Source organism: Artibeus jamaicensis, unplaced genomic scaffold (genome assembly GCF_021234435.1).
Source record: "Artibeus jamaicensis isolate MK-2021 breed Jamaican fruit bat unplaced genomic scaffold, CSHL_Jam_final contig_391, whole genome shotgun sequence".
In the NCBI taxonomy this organism is placed as follows: Eukaryota; Metazoa; Chordata; class Mammalia; order Chiroptera; family Phyllostomidae; genus Artibeus; species Artibeus jamaicensis.
Genome location: NW_026521814.1, coordinates 2,064,963 through 2,078,584, shown reverse-complemented (window position 1 = coordinate 2,078,584; position 13,622 = coordinate 2,064,963). Strand labels below are relative to the sequence as shown.

The following is a 13,622-nucleotide window of genomic DNA, read 5'->3' as shown; positions in this document are numbered from 1 at the left end:
CCCCGCCTCCTTCCTTCTCCCCACCCCCAAAACCTCTCACCCGCGGCAGTCCGGGAGGTGAGGGGAATGGATTGGACTCCGGTGGAGAAAGCGGGTGTGTGGAAGTGGTGCTAATGGAAAGAGATTTCTGCTTTCCAAAGAGGATGCTCTACCACAAAGAGCAGCTCGCGCGCTGGCCGGGGCTCTAGCAGAGGAGAGATCCCGGGAGAACTCCGGAGCTCGCGGGGAGCGCTCCTCGGAACGCCGGGGTCAACATGCCTGTCCGCAGGGGGCATGTGGCACCGCAAAACACATTTCTGGGGACCATCATACGGAAATTTGAAGGGCAAAGTAAGTTCGTTGGTTCTTCTCTCTTCCTCGCTTTCAGCTCTGATAGTGCTCTGGGCGTCCGCCGCTGACAAGCGGAGACCGCAACTCCGAGCTCTGGCAAGTTACAAGGCAGTGAAACCCAGCCAGGAGGTTCTAACGGCAGCGGAGTGTTCTCCCTCTGATATTAATTTTGACTTACATTTAAGGTTATGGTCTCCATTATAGGAGACAACTTGATCCTTCTCTCCCACTGCTACCTTATCTGCTTTAACGGGAACGTACTAGTATAACATGGGCTTATATTTTGAGGCTGTTTTACTGCAGAGTTTTCGAAAGTCAGGAGCCGGGAAGAGAATACTATTGGAACTAGAGAATGTGAATGGTAACAGCGATGGAAATGGCTATGCAAACTATGTAGCATCTTGGTTAAATAGCAAGGCTTTGTCATGACACGGATGCTTGCTAGCTGCTAGTTCATAGAAGCTAAACTTTGCCTCGAATCAATGCAAATCTACACCATGCAGGAAAATGTGGAAAAAAGTATTATTTGATTCTTGCTGGTTCCCAATGTAAATTATTATTCAAAAGAATATTTTCGTCCCTTTATTATCCCTTTCAATTTCCATCTAGAAATTTAAAAATTGAAGTGCACTAAGTAAATCTCACGAAAACTGAATGCAGAAAAATTCAATATTCTCATGTGGACTAACTATAAAGGAATAAATGTTATATACGTGTGTTAATCTTGAACTCTATATTTACTCATTGCTATCCGACATTTTTTAGAACCACATTAACACACATTTGTGTTGTGTATTTTGCAGTTATCTTAGCTCTGTCTTTAATCACATGAACTTGTGTGTAAAATAAGCTTGTATATCCTGCTTTACACTCTATTTGGACATGGTAAATATAATTGGTGACCAAAATTTAATAAACCATTTGTATTAAAGTACCTACAACTACCCAAAATTTCAAGGTTCTCCCTAAGTAGAAGTGGAAAGGTATTAACATAATATTTACTGAGTATGTGGATGTATGTGTAAATATCCTTATCTTCTGGAAAATATACGTTATGAAAAGTTGAACCTTTTCATGACTGAACTGCCAATTAATGTGAAATACTTTCACTGGTAATAGTTTTATTTTTTTAATATGATGTGTGTAGGATGCCTTAGAGGGGTAGAGAAAAGCCAAATCCAACAATAATAACTACTTTAAGAAAGTTGAACTCTAAAGGTCAAGGTGTAAGTGAAAAATCGAACAACTACATGTTTCACTGTTTTGGCTTTGAAAATGTTTATCTTACAATTAGATGGTATTCTGGAAATATCAATGGGGCAGCTGATTGTTTGAATGTGCCGTGGAACCCCAGGGAGTTAGAGGGCTTGAGAACTAGGTTATTTGGGAAATTACATTCTCAAAATTTGAGGAGTAGTTCCTTAATACTTTTTTGTTAAAACTACTTAGGACCAATAATTTCACATTTAAAGTTTTTTTTTCTCTCCTATTTAAAAGCCTGGACATTTAGCAATTTAGGAAGTAACTGCATTTCAGCTATCTTATTATGCAACAAATTGTTTCAGTGTTTATGAAAATCTTGTGGAAGATTTTTAAAAGATACCTTACTATCTTCTTATTACAGATAAAAAATTTATCATTGCAAATGCCAGAGTGCAAAACTGTGCCATCATCTACTGCAATGATGGGTTCTGTGAGATGACTGGGTTCTCCAGGCCAGATGTCATGCAAAAGCCGTGCACATGTGACTTCCTCCATGGGCCGGAGACCAAGAGGCATGATATTGCCCAAATTGCCCAAGCCTTGCTGGGGTCAGAAGAGAGGAAAGTGGAGGTCACCTACTATCACAAAAATGGTAAAGTTTACCTATTTAGGATTTCTTGTATTTGATTGCATTCAAGTGAAATTCTGACAACTGATACTGAAAGTTCATATACAGAGAAGCCCCAAATATGCAGGTGTAGTTATAAGCTTTGCTTATAGTATTTTAGGATTCAAAAATAGGGATATTCTCACTAGTGGATTAGTAAGAGCAATTTCTTCTTTGAGAAAGTATCCTCCATACTCTTCAAAAGTGCAATAAGTTAATATCTCTGAGGACAAAGTGCTGTAACTCTTACTCTCTCCCCTTTCTAAGGAATGATAAAAGGGCCAGTAATTTACTGGTATTATTGATATGCATTTGGTGGGAAAAAATATAGAGTTTTATATAGTTGCTTAAACTCAAAAATACAAAGCAAAGTCTTGTTAAAAACTATATCTGAAGCCAAAACTATGAGATTATACACATTTCTCAGCTCTTCAGCTTTATTTGATTGGCAACTCCTCTTTTGCTTCTTTTTATATAAGATTAAGACTAATGTGTGAGAACTTCTAAAATTGGTCCAGTAAACCTATGTATATTCAAATAATAAAGGTTGTTCATATTCAAGATTAGTCCTAAAAAACAAAATGGAGAAAGGGAACTATGATGCTGTGGAGTTATTAGTACTTATTTTTTCAGCTGCAGCAAAACTGGCATCTTCAACTTAAGGTCAAACCTCAACTTCAAGGGCACTCCTCCTTATCTCAGGCTTGCTGTGGAACCATAAATATGTTAACCTATAAAAGTCCTCAAAAATACGCATTTAATGGACATGCATTTATTAAATGCAAAATATACATGTATATAAAGTCATATGTAATATATATTCAGATATACCCATTTTAAAGTAAGTATATACACTATCAAATGTGCACACTTAATTTTATTTGACAATGTAGGTATAAAGGTGAATGGATTAAAATGCATATTGTAGTTAGTTTCATTGATATTGCATTATCATTTATTTATTTATCTCACTGATACAAATTAGTGAAGCAGAAGGATATTTAGTCAGGTTTTAGATAACTTAAGTTTTGAATCTGAATATATAAGTAATGTGTTATATACCATATCATATAATTACTTATTTGGTAAAATACAAAGAACAAATTTGAGAAGAGAAAAGGTTGAACTCTTCCTCTTCTAATCTCATAATTAAATATTTCATGACAGAAAAGGTACAATTCTTAATTATTGAAGTTCCTTTAATATCAATTGGAGTTGGTATACATAACAGAGTCTGATCGAAATATAGGTTTGTATAATTTTAGATTAATCTGTAATGAAAACAATTATATAATTGTTAACCAACACAGAGATTGTTTTCAAAATTCTTCTCACTTTTCCGCCACTTTTTAATCTGTAGCGTTGGCTATGTATTTCTAACATTAGAAATAGCCTAATTGTCCTGTTGTCTTGAAAACACTTCTTGGACTGAAGCTTTACCCAAATGCAAGTCATCTTCTTAGTGTGTGTCTGTATCTGATGCCAACAATTTGACTTTTGGCATAATTTGAATGTCTGATACTTTGTTTTATCTGAATACTTATCATGATGTTGACATAGTCTATATTGTGGTTTCTATAGGTCATATTGGCCCACCTTTGGTCATTATATTTTCTGGGACATTTCAGAATTTTATCAATTTAGATGATTTAAGTATAAATAAATCTGAACTGTCCAAATTACTTAGATACTAACTATATTTTTCATATAGTGTTTTCAAATACAAATTCTTCTTTATCAAGTAGAATAGTGCTTTTTGAAACCTCGTTCAACTTGAATAATGCAAGTGTGTAAAATAATCTCCGAACACCTTTAAAAAGCAGTTTACCACAAACTTGAATGTAAAAATGTCTGCAGTGAAGATTTGGAATTTGACTCATGCAAATCTTCTTATTTCAGTGATTTGCTTGGTTATAAAAATTAATACCTCCCTGTTTTACACAAAAAAAGTTTATTTGAAAATTTGTTTAGGTTTATAAATAATCAGCCTTTGGTGATGATTTTGATTCTGTTGGTTTAATTTTGAGGTGTGATTCGGTCTACAAGGACTTGGGTAAATTTACAATTAATGACAAATACTGCCTATTTTGCTTTCATTAATATGGGAAACATGAGGAGATGGGTCAAGAGTTTTCTTTTTCCAAAGAAAAAGATAAATTTGAATGACCTTTTTAGATTGTAAAGTCACAGCCAGACTTATTGGCTCTGAATATAATCAACTTGTGTTTTTGCTGCTAGTTCATATACCTTGAATAGAATCTTCAGAGGTGATTGGTTTTATTCACATGGCATCTGCAAAATCAGTCAGAGCTTGTGACGTTGGAAAGCTTTGAAAGTCTTGCCTCTTAAAAACCTATCAGACACTACAGGTATATAAAAGCATGAAGGGACAAAATCAACATTTTCACTGATTTGTTTCTTGAAGTTTCCTTAATTCTTCATTACTGAGGTCGTTTATTTCTGAGAGGTTCTTGGAGTCTGAAGAGCATGTACAGAAAATGCTTTCTTTACTTTTTATTTAGCATTTTATAGGAATATGAATAGTGATGTAGTATGTACAATGAGCAAAGTAACAAAAAGTTAAGATACTCCCTTTCTACGTTTTTCATTCACTCATATTGAAATAGCAAAAATATGAGCATGGCATTATTTCTGAAGTGGCCAGAGAGTTTATAAGCAGTGTGAACCCCACTGCAATGAGTTCCCATTGATGCAGCACACGGTGAGCTGAGTGATTGCCATTTGAAGCCACCCTTCCTGCCATACTAGTTTATGTGGTTTAACTGGGTACAGTGGGACTTGCTGTTTACCAGGATATCAATTTTTAGAAACCTAGTTATTTGCGGTAAGAATATTTGACAGCCCTCCTTTTGAGGGTTCTATTTTACAGCTTAAGTCATTATTGCATAAATCATTCTTGGCAACTGTAAAATATTGCTCGAGGTAATAAAGATATAAATCTTTTGACATAAAACTCTAATTATACAAAACTATAATTGTGGTGAGGCTTATATAAGAATGAATATTTTAGTAGCATAGTATGTTCATTTTAAAAGTACCTTTTTAGGAATAGTGATTGAGAAATGGCAAACACTTGGTTATTAACTAACATCATTTAGAGAGGATGTTAATTATTAAAAAACAGAAGGAATAATTTAGTCATCTCTTATTTCATTGCTCATCTAGTTTGGCATGTATATCATGGGTCAGAGCTAGCTAGTTTAAGGGCTAAACCACTTCAATAACATTTGGAGATGTGATTTTTACCTTAAATTATCTCCCAACTATAAGCATTTGGAAAATTAAATTCTGCAATAGATATAAAGGTCTTAACTCAGTAGAAAAACAGGACTTGACATGTATTAATTTTAAAGGACTGAACATTTCTATATTTTTGCCATTACATTATTAGACATAGTATAATGGTAATTTTGTTAGCAAATCAGAAATATCCCTAATATTGTGCTTTTTATTTTATTTTTTAAGATTTAATTTATTTATTTTTAGAGAGAGAGGAAGGGAAGGAGAAACAGAGGAAAAGAAACATCAATGTGTGGTTGCTTCTTGCACACCCCCAGTTGGAGACCTGGCCTGCAACCCAGGCATGTGCCCTGACTGGGAATTGAACCGGTGATCCTTTGGTTTCCAGGCCTGTGTTCAGTCCACTGAGCTACATGAGCCAGGGCCTATGCTGCTTTTTAAAAACTAACAGATGAAAGGGGGCCGAGGGAAGTCCCTTTCTGATCCAGACAGGGACCATTTGCAGACAGGTGACCAGTCATGGTGGGATCAGTACCAAGTTCCAAAGGCAGCACTGGATTCAACTAAAGCAGAAAGCGGTGAATCTATCATTGCTAAGTATCTTAGAAAAGACTTTATAGAAAGTGTTGTGTTGCTCTGAGTGAAGGGGAAGATGAATACTGAGGGTCACCTTTCTGTAAGGTAATGTTTTAGGCAATACAAGCACAATAGGAGATACAAAGGAGGCTACAAACTGATCTCTGCTTTTAGGATGTTTGTATTATACAGTGACTCATGTTCATTTCTATCTTCTCCCCAAAATGATTTTATGAGATTGTTTTTAAGGAAAGAAACCATATATAGACCACAAATGAAGAAGCTTTTATGTAAATGGAAAAAAGAATTAAGGATTAATTACCACTCTTACTCTCTTTCCCCACCCTAATGTAAATTTGTTTATGTATATTTTCTGTCACTTTTTGTCATTTATATGCAATTATAACTTATTAAAGAGACAATGTAGTTTGCTTAAAGTTTTAATAGCTCAAAAATAAGTCTTATAATAGCTTTACAGTTATGTGATATGTAAAATATTCAGCTGTCCTATTTGCCAAACTGTAGTAGAGGTACAGGTGGTAGTTTTTAGAAAAAAGTAGAAATATATTTTGTATGTAAATAATTGAAACAATGAGAAACGTTTGCAGGGAATATCTTGCCTAGAGTTTGTTTTGGTGTTTATTTTAATTTTCTGTTTATGTATTTCATGTCCCATTTAATAGAATATTACTGTGACATTACTATTAAAATATATTTCTATTACATACCTAAACTTTATAAAATTTTATGAACATTAACTATTATATAAAATTTATCTCTATCAATTTTATTTGTTTCCCAAATCAGAATTCTCAAGAATCATTCATCCTCACAACTTGAAAACTGTATTTCAGTGTTGTCCCAGGTGAAAACAAAACACTCTAAAACTGTGGATGGGCTGTGTTCTTCAGTCCTTTTCAACCACTTACCAGCACTACACCTCTAAGCAACTTTGGTGCTAAAAAGCAGCCCTGTTACCTGCCAGCTTGAGAGATGCCTGCTCAGTTATTTTCATACCTGAGGGACTTGAGGGTCAGCTTGGGGTTCTATACATAGACTACATTTATTAGGAAGAACTGTATTCTCTGGTTTCTACTGGCTTCCATTGGCTTTCAGTGTTGTTTTCATTTTACTTATTTATTTTGCTTTTGCTATAAAAATCACTAAATCAATTACTGTCGATCAGCAGCCAGGAGAGTCCTAGGATAATTGAGACAGGGAAGTAGCAGTTTGAGCATGAGATGTTAAGCTAAAAACACTCCTCTGGCCATCTAAGTGTGAACACGCAGGCTCATTTTCTATTTTTTCTCTATCTCTTTCTTAAACCAAATTGATCAGAAATTCCTTTCAATCTTCATATCTGAAATGTTTCCTAGTGCTATCCCCACTTCTCCAGCCCTGCCAAGTACTCCAGGTGAAGCTTGGTGAATCCTTCTTCTGGAGTGCTGAGTATCAAAGTTTCCCTCCCTTTCCAATCCAGTTTTCACAATGCCATCAGAGAACTATTTATGAAACAAGAATTACATACCCTGATGACTTATTCGGACAAGGCATCATTGTAAATGGATTTCAGGTATTAAATAATAGATATAACAATAGCATTCTTATATTCTTATATTCTTTATTATTTGAGAAGAATGCTGAAACCCAGAGAGATTAAACAATCTCCAAATTACACCCATAAAGACCATGAAATGTTGACGTCTGAGTCTTTAACAACTTTGATTATTTGATGTTCAATATACTTATGTCTTTGCTTGGCTTAAAAATCTATCATAATTCATTAAAACTCTCAGCATAATGTTTTAGACCTTTTAGTAGGCTGCTTGGTGCCCTCCACAGTTTAATTCACTTGGATTTCAGGTAGGGTACGTTTAAAGGAACCAGCTAGATTCCCAGCTCGGGCAATAGCTAGGTGAACTTGACTAAGTTTGCCTTTATGGTGCCTCTGTTTTCTTTTCTGGTATATATTTGGAGAATAATATCTACCTTGATAGGCTGAGTGAGCATGTTGTATACAATAAACTATACAGCTTTAGTGCTGGCATGTTTGCTATCCGATGATGTGTGTTTAATAAATATCAGTCAGTTGAATATCTTTTCATTTCAATTTCTCCTAAAAATCTTGTGTTTCAATAACACTTTACTGCTCAGAATTTCTTAAATAAGCCAAGCACTTTTATTTCACCAAGTCTGTTTATCCTTCAGAAGTTTTCCATTATCTGTAGTAAGCAGTACAAAGAGTCTCTGAATGGATTGCTTTTTCCTCAGCTTCTGACTCAAAAGAAACATTATTATCCTCCCTAAAACAGGCCAAAAGACTTCTGCATGGAGTCCTTCCTGATCCCCCTATTGCCTGCTCCAGAACATTGATTAACATACCTCTGGGTCTCTGTAATACTTGGTTCTCAACTCCAGTATAGCACTTGGAGTGTGCTACGTATCATTACATATTGTCCTAGATAATGCCATCTGGAGTTTTTAACTCATTCAGAAAAACATACCAAGTCTTTTTAACTTTTATACCCAGAATATGTAGAAGTGAACCTGGTATGAAGTGCATGTCCAAGTAGAACTCACACAAAGAATAAAGAGAGGATGAGAAATGATACCATAGAATTAAAAAAAAAAAGAAACAGATTGAGGTCAAGAGGTCCTGAGGAAAGTGAGTTGCCAGGAAAGAGTGATGTTTTGATTTTTCTTACTTCCTTTAGAACACTTCTAAAGTGCTCTTAAGAACAATTTCCCCCCTTAATTTTTTATTAGTGGACATATTCCTTTGCTTAATAAGCTAAGGTATTTAATCATCTTCATAGCTTATAACTATACAAATAGTTAGAAAACATTTAATAAGGAGGTAGGGAAAAGTTATCAACCAGAAATTACTAACCACTTTCCCAAGTGTTACTCACTCCCCACCAAATCAGAGTGACTCTCACTAGTGTCTCCAACAATCTATGTAATCGCCAATTTCAAAGTTTTCTTCTGTTCTTCTCTGAATTCATTGCTGTGTCTGACACTCTGCTTACTACACGTTACACTGTATTGGCATTCTATATCTAGTACAGAATGTTATCCCTTGGTGTTTTTTTTTGAAAACTCTTAATTGACAATGAAGTTTATTTCGGGGTCAATCAATAATGAGTGTTGGATCTAAAACTATTATTGTCAAATGGCTGTTTACTTTCTCTACCCTGTGCTGTCTGCATTTAGTAGAAGTACTGAATCACCAAGGAACAATAGAGTCAGGCAGCAGTAGGACGTTAATCATCATAGAGGAAATCTGTCCTGTTACTGAACAATTAAGAAGGTCAAATTGCCACTTGTCACAAGTAGGTTTGAGCAAATTGAGTACCAGGCTCCTCTCATGATGACTGAACATTTTCTATCTTCCTCTTGTTGCATTAATTCACATGAAATATCTAATTAAGAATATCAAAGTACTCTTTCTGTGGACAGCTCAAATCCTGGCTGAGGTAACTCCTGTGCCCTGTTCTCATTTACAGTAGGTTTGCGCCTTTACAAATTCTCCTTTTCGTGCTTTCTGCTGTTTTGTGACTGTCTCACCTGCTTTTTACTTTGAAAATGGGTAGAACAGCCTTGGCTGGTGCTTGCTGGGTAAGAATTAGAGAGAGAGACGACTGTGGGTGCATTTATGCCTTTGGTTGGCTCAGTTTGTACAATAATCTCAAATTAGACTGTGCTAGGCAGAGCCTGGCAAGGCTGCCTATGCCACACTGCTTTTGTTTACCTGCTTTTCCCTCCAAGATGACCAGTTAGAAGACATGTTAGAGCAGGTGGAATCTCACCGTTGTTGGTTTTATTGATTAATTTCCTGGTTATTTTTTCTTCTTCCTTAAGGCTCCTTAGGAGTGTCTTTATTTGTTGTGTTTTTGTTTGTTTTGATAGGATATTAGTTCTTGCATGTTGCTTGAAATACTGGTTTTGAGAAATATATATCTGCATTGGTTGAAGACAACTAAGAATGGTTGTGGCTTCTCATACTAACTATTGACCTCTATGCTCGAAACACTCTTCTTTATTGTATTCAGTAAAATCTGTATTAATGATCCATGATAATGGGCTTTAAAAAATAAAATTAATAGTGGTTTTCTAACCAGTTTCTCATATATCAAGTAAAAAATCAAAATATAGGACAAACTAAATAAGCTATTTATATGTTAAAAGGAAATAAACATTTATTTATGTTAGAAAACACCACATATTGAAATAACATTCCTAAGGTCTTTGAATATACTAATTAAAATCACATCAATTTAAGAACTTAATGTTAGAGATAATCAACATTATATATTATGTGAATAATTTTTAAACAAGTTCCCATTTACTTCTCTTAGAAAAATTAGTTAAAATTTCTTTTAGTTTTGCTAAAAGTTTATATATATATATATATATATATATATATACTGTCTATTTTCTTAAATAGTGTTAAGCAGTTGATCTTTAGCAATACATTTATTTAGATCTTTAAAACACATAGATGTATTAATTGCCATGGTCATATTTCATAGACCATAGCCCTCTACCCAATTTAGATCTTCTCCCAAAGTACCAATGTTAATGAACTTAAAATTCTGTAACTAGCTCTTTATATGTTACTCTACCACACTTTTATGACAGCTTTGGGAGTATATATTATCCATTTCATAAATTAAATTGAAGCTAGAGAAGTTCATCACTGATGATCACAGAGCAAGGTTTAAAATCTAGACTCGTCCATGCTTGCAGACTTTTATTGCCCATTTTATTGCCTCACATGATACACTTTTAAACCTCATTCTACCCCATCCCATATGTCCTAATTCTGGTTCTTAATCATAGATTTATGCATTACCTGATGCATGAATCTGATTAATTCATACCAAAGGGTAAATGAAGCGAGCTCTATCCTAGGAATTTTGTATTTTAAAAAGAACTGTGCCATTCAAAAATGAATGTCTGTCTTGCAGGATATTTGATTTCAGTAGAGTGACGATAGCTAGCATGTGCTTGTAATCTTTGCATAATTGTTAATGGCACTCTTTTTTACTCTTAAAAGTGTCCCCGTTTTAGACTGTAAATTACATGGTCACTTTATAGCTGGGGGATATTTTTAGTGAAGGGCCTCTCAGCTGCTATTTGTGTACTCATTATCCAGGAAGTCCAGAAGAAAAGTCATACAGTAGTATGATTCAGTAGCAGAAGCTCTATTGTATTATTAGCCTCTCCTTTTCCCACAAATAAGTTTTATTTCCTGGAAAAATTATGTGATGTGACCAAATTCACCACTTGAATTTCAAAAAGAAATCATGAATTTATTGGTGTGATGGGTCTCCGGTTTATTTTTTTAAAAACCCTGCAATTTCTTCACCTGGGCCATGCATCAGACAGAGTTCCTGCTGCACAGGCCTGTGTCCCTAAACTCCTCCCGCGACCGCGGCCTCTCCTTGCACTGTCTTCTCCAAATCCCTCAGGCAAACTTATTCACATTTCCTAACGCTTTTTTCTTGTTTCTATGAGAGCACTTATGACATTATCTTGTAATAATTTGTTTCTATGTCTATTTCTTGAGGTCTTGAAAGAAACTTATAAAGACACTTATATTTTTGAAAGAGAGGAACTGTGAAGAGAGTAAAAAATAAAAGAACCCCAGGAATATACCTGTTTACCAATGGGAATGTCAGGTGGCATCCATTCATTCAATTTCCTGCGCCAGTCATTTTGCTATATATGAGAATTATAAAATTAAGATCTCATATTATTTATTAATTTAATAATTTGATAACTTGCTGCAATTTATTCTAATACTTAATAGCCTGTGGCTCTTTCTAAAAAGACATGACAACTAATCGTTCTTATTTAGTGAGACCAAAAGGAGTAAGGCGAATGTTCAAGATATCCAGAACGATCCTTAAGGCCTAAACAACTGGCTGATTCTGATGGAGCATCCACAGGGCAATAAAATAAATAAAATGTGTACATGTTCTTCTAATAATATATGCAAGTTTGCAAGACATTTCAGCCTCCCTGAAAATCCTTAGTTGAATGCACATGATATAATACATACAAAACCTTGAAGTTATTCTGATGTCTCTTTCTGCTATTTCCACTCACTAAAAACAACCTCATACTGACACCGGTTTGCCAACACATTTCATTATTTTTCCCAAACCCAGAATCATGGGTTGAGATTTTCAAGTCTGGATGGTATCAGCAGACACTTCCTCAGTCACATCCTGATATAGGGTTTCATCACCTCCACAAGGACTTCATATCTTTACTCTCTGTCCTAGTGATTTTAACTCCCCTGTCAATAAATAAGATAATACAAAGAATAATTTTTAAAAATTATAATCTTTAACCTAAGAGATAGCCACTGTTAAAATTATGGCATATATTACATCTATAATTTTTCTAAACAAATACACACACGCACTCTTATTTTTTTACAATATCAGAATAACACTAGATCTACTAAATTGTAGCCTGTTTTTCTCACTGATAAATTTATCATAAATATGTATATTATTTAATAATTATATAATATTTAACACATAGAAAGCCTGAACATTATTTTAATATTCACAAAGGATTGCATTAAAAGAAATATATTTTATTATTAAACACTTTATTTTTTCAACTTTTCACAATTGTAAGAACATTCAAAGGACCTGTATATCCATCTTGCACACTTGTACTAATTCCTTCCTTAGTGTATAGCTAGAAGTATAATGCTGGGTAAAACAGTATGTACATCTCAAAAACCTTTGGTACCTCTTGTCAAATTAAACTACAAAAGAGAATGCACTCAATTGCACATTTACTGTTTATAGTTAGACTTGGCATTCCTTTTATTCTTGACCCCATAAAAATTACCTTTTTGTCTGGTTACTGAATTTAATGCACAATCTTTACTGAAAAGCACATGTAGAAAATATATGGGTCTATTTATTTTCTTATTTAAAGAAAACAGTGCTCTGAATTGCCAAGACTAGGGAACACTGGGGACCTCTTGAGTAGCTGAATGTCTGGCCTGGATGCCCTAGCCCACGTGAGGGTCCTTCTTCCAAAAACTACCATTTACACTGGCATTTTCATTTCAGTAATTTGCTAACAGTTTTTAAGCTTCACACTCAGAAACTAGTATCAATTTTTGACTTCTTAGCAGTATTGTGTGAACTTTTTCTCCTTTGTATTTGGGATAAGTTGGATCTTATTATTTTTAGTACTTTTTTAATGTAGACTATAATGAAAATCTTGATTAGTGAAAACAGTTTTATCTGGTAGTTTGTATGTGAATATATATATTCACATACATATGCTTAAAATTTTACTGTTTTCTTAGATTCAAAGTGACAAGCATGGAAGGTAATAAACTCATAATAAATAGACATTCACCTATGAGACCATGTAACAAAAATGAAGTGTACTTATAAAGAATAAATAGCATCAAATGCTCAAAATTATAAAATAATTTCAAGGAAACATGTCAGTTACAGAAACTCATCACAGTATTAGACAAACCATTAACTGTATCCAAATATAATACTTCTGAAATGACTGCAGGCAAGGATCATTCTTCCTA

At 34.4% G+C, this 13,622-nt stretch overlaps 1 protein-coding gene across 1 annotated transcript in view; it reads left to right on the top strand.

Moving 5' to 3' along the window:
• Positions 1-254: 254 nt before the first annotated feature.
• The window catches only part of KCNH7 (potassium voltage-gated channel subfamily H member 7), a 470,253-nt gene continuing 456,885 nt past the window's right edge, over positions 255-13,622 (top strand). Inside the window, exons 1-2 of the mRNA XM_053665157.1 lie at positions 255-330; positions 1,955-2,185. Coding sequence (XP_053521132.1) covers positions 255-330; positions 1,955-2,185 — 307 coding nt within the window. The remainder of the gene's footprint in view (positions 331-1,954; positions 2,186-13,622) is intronic.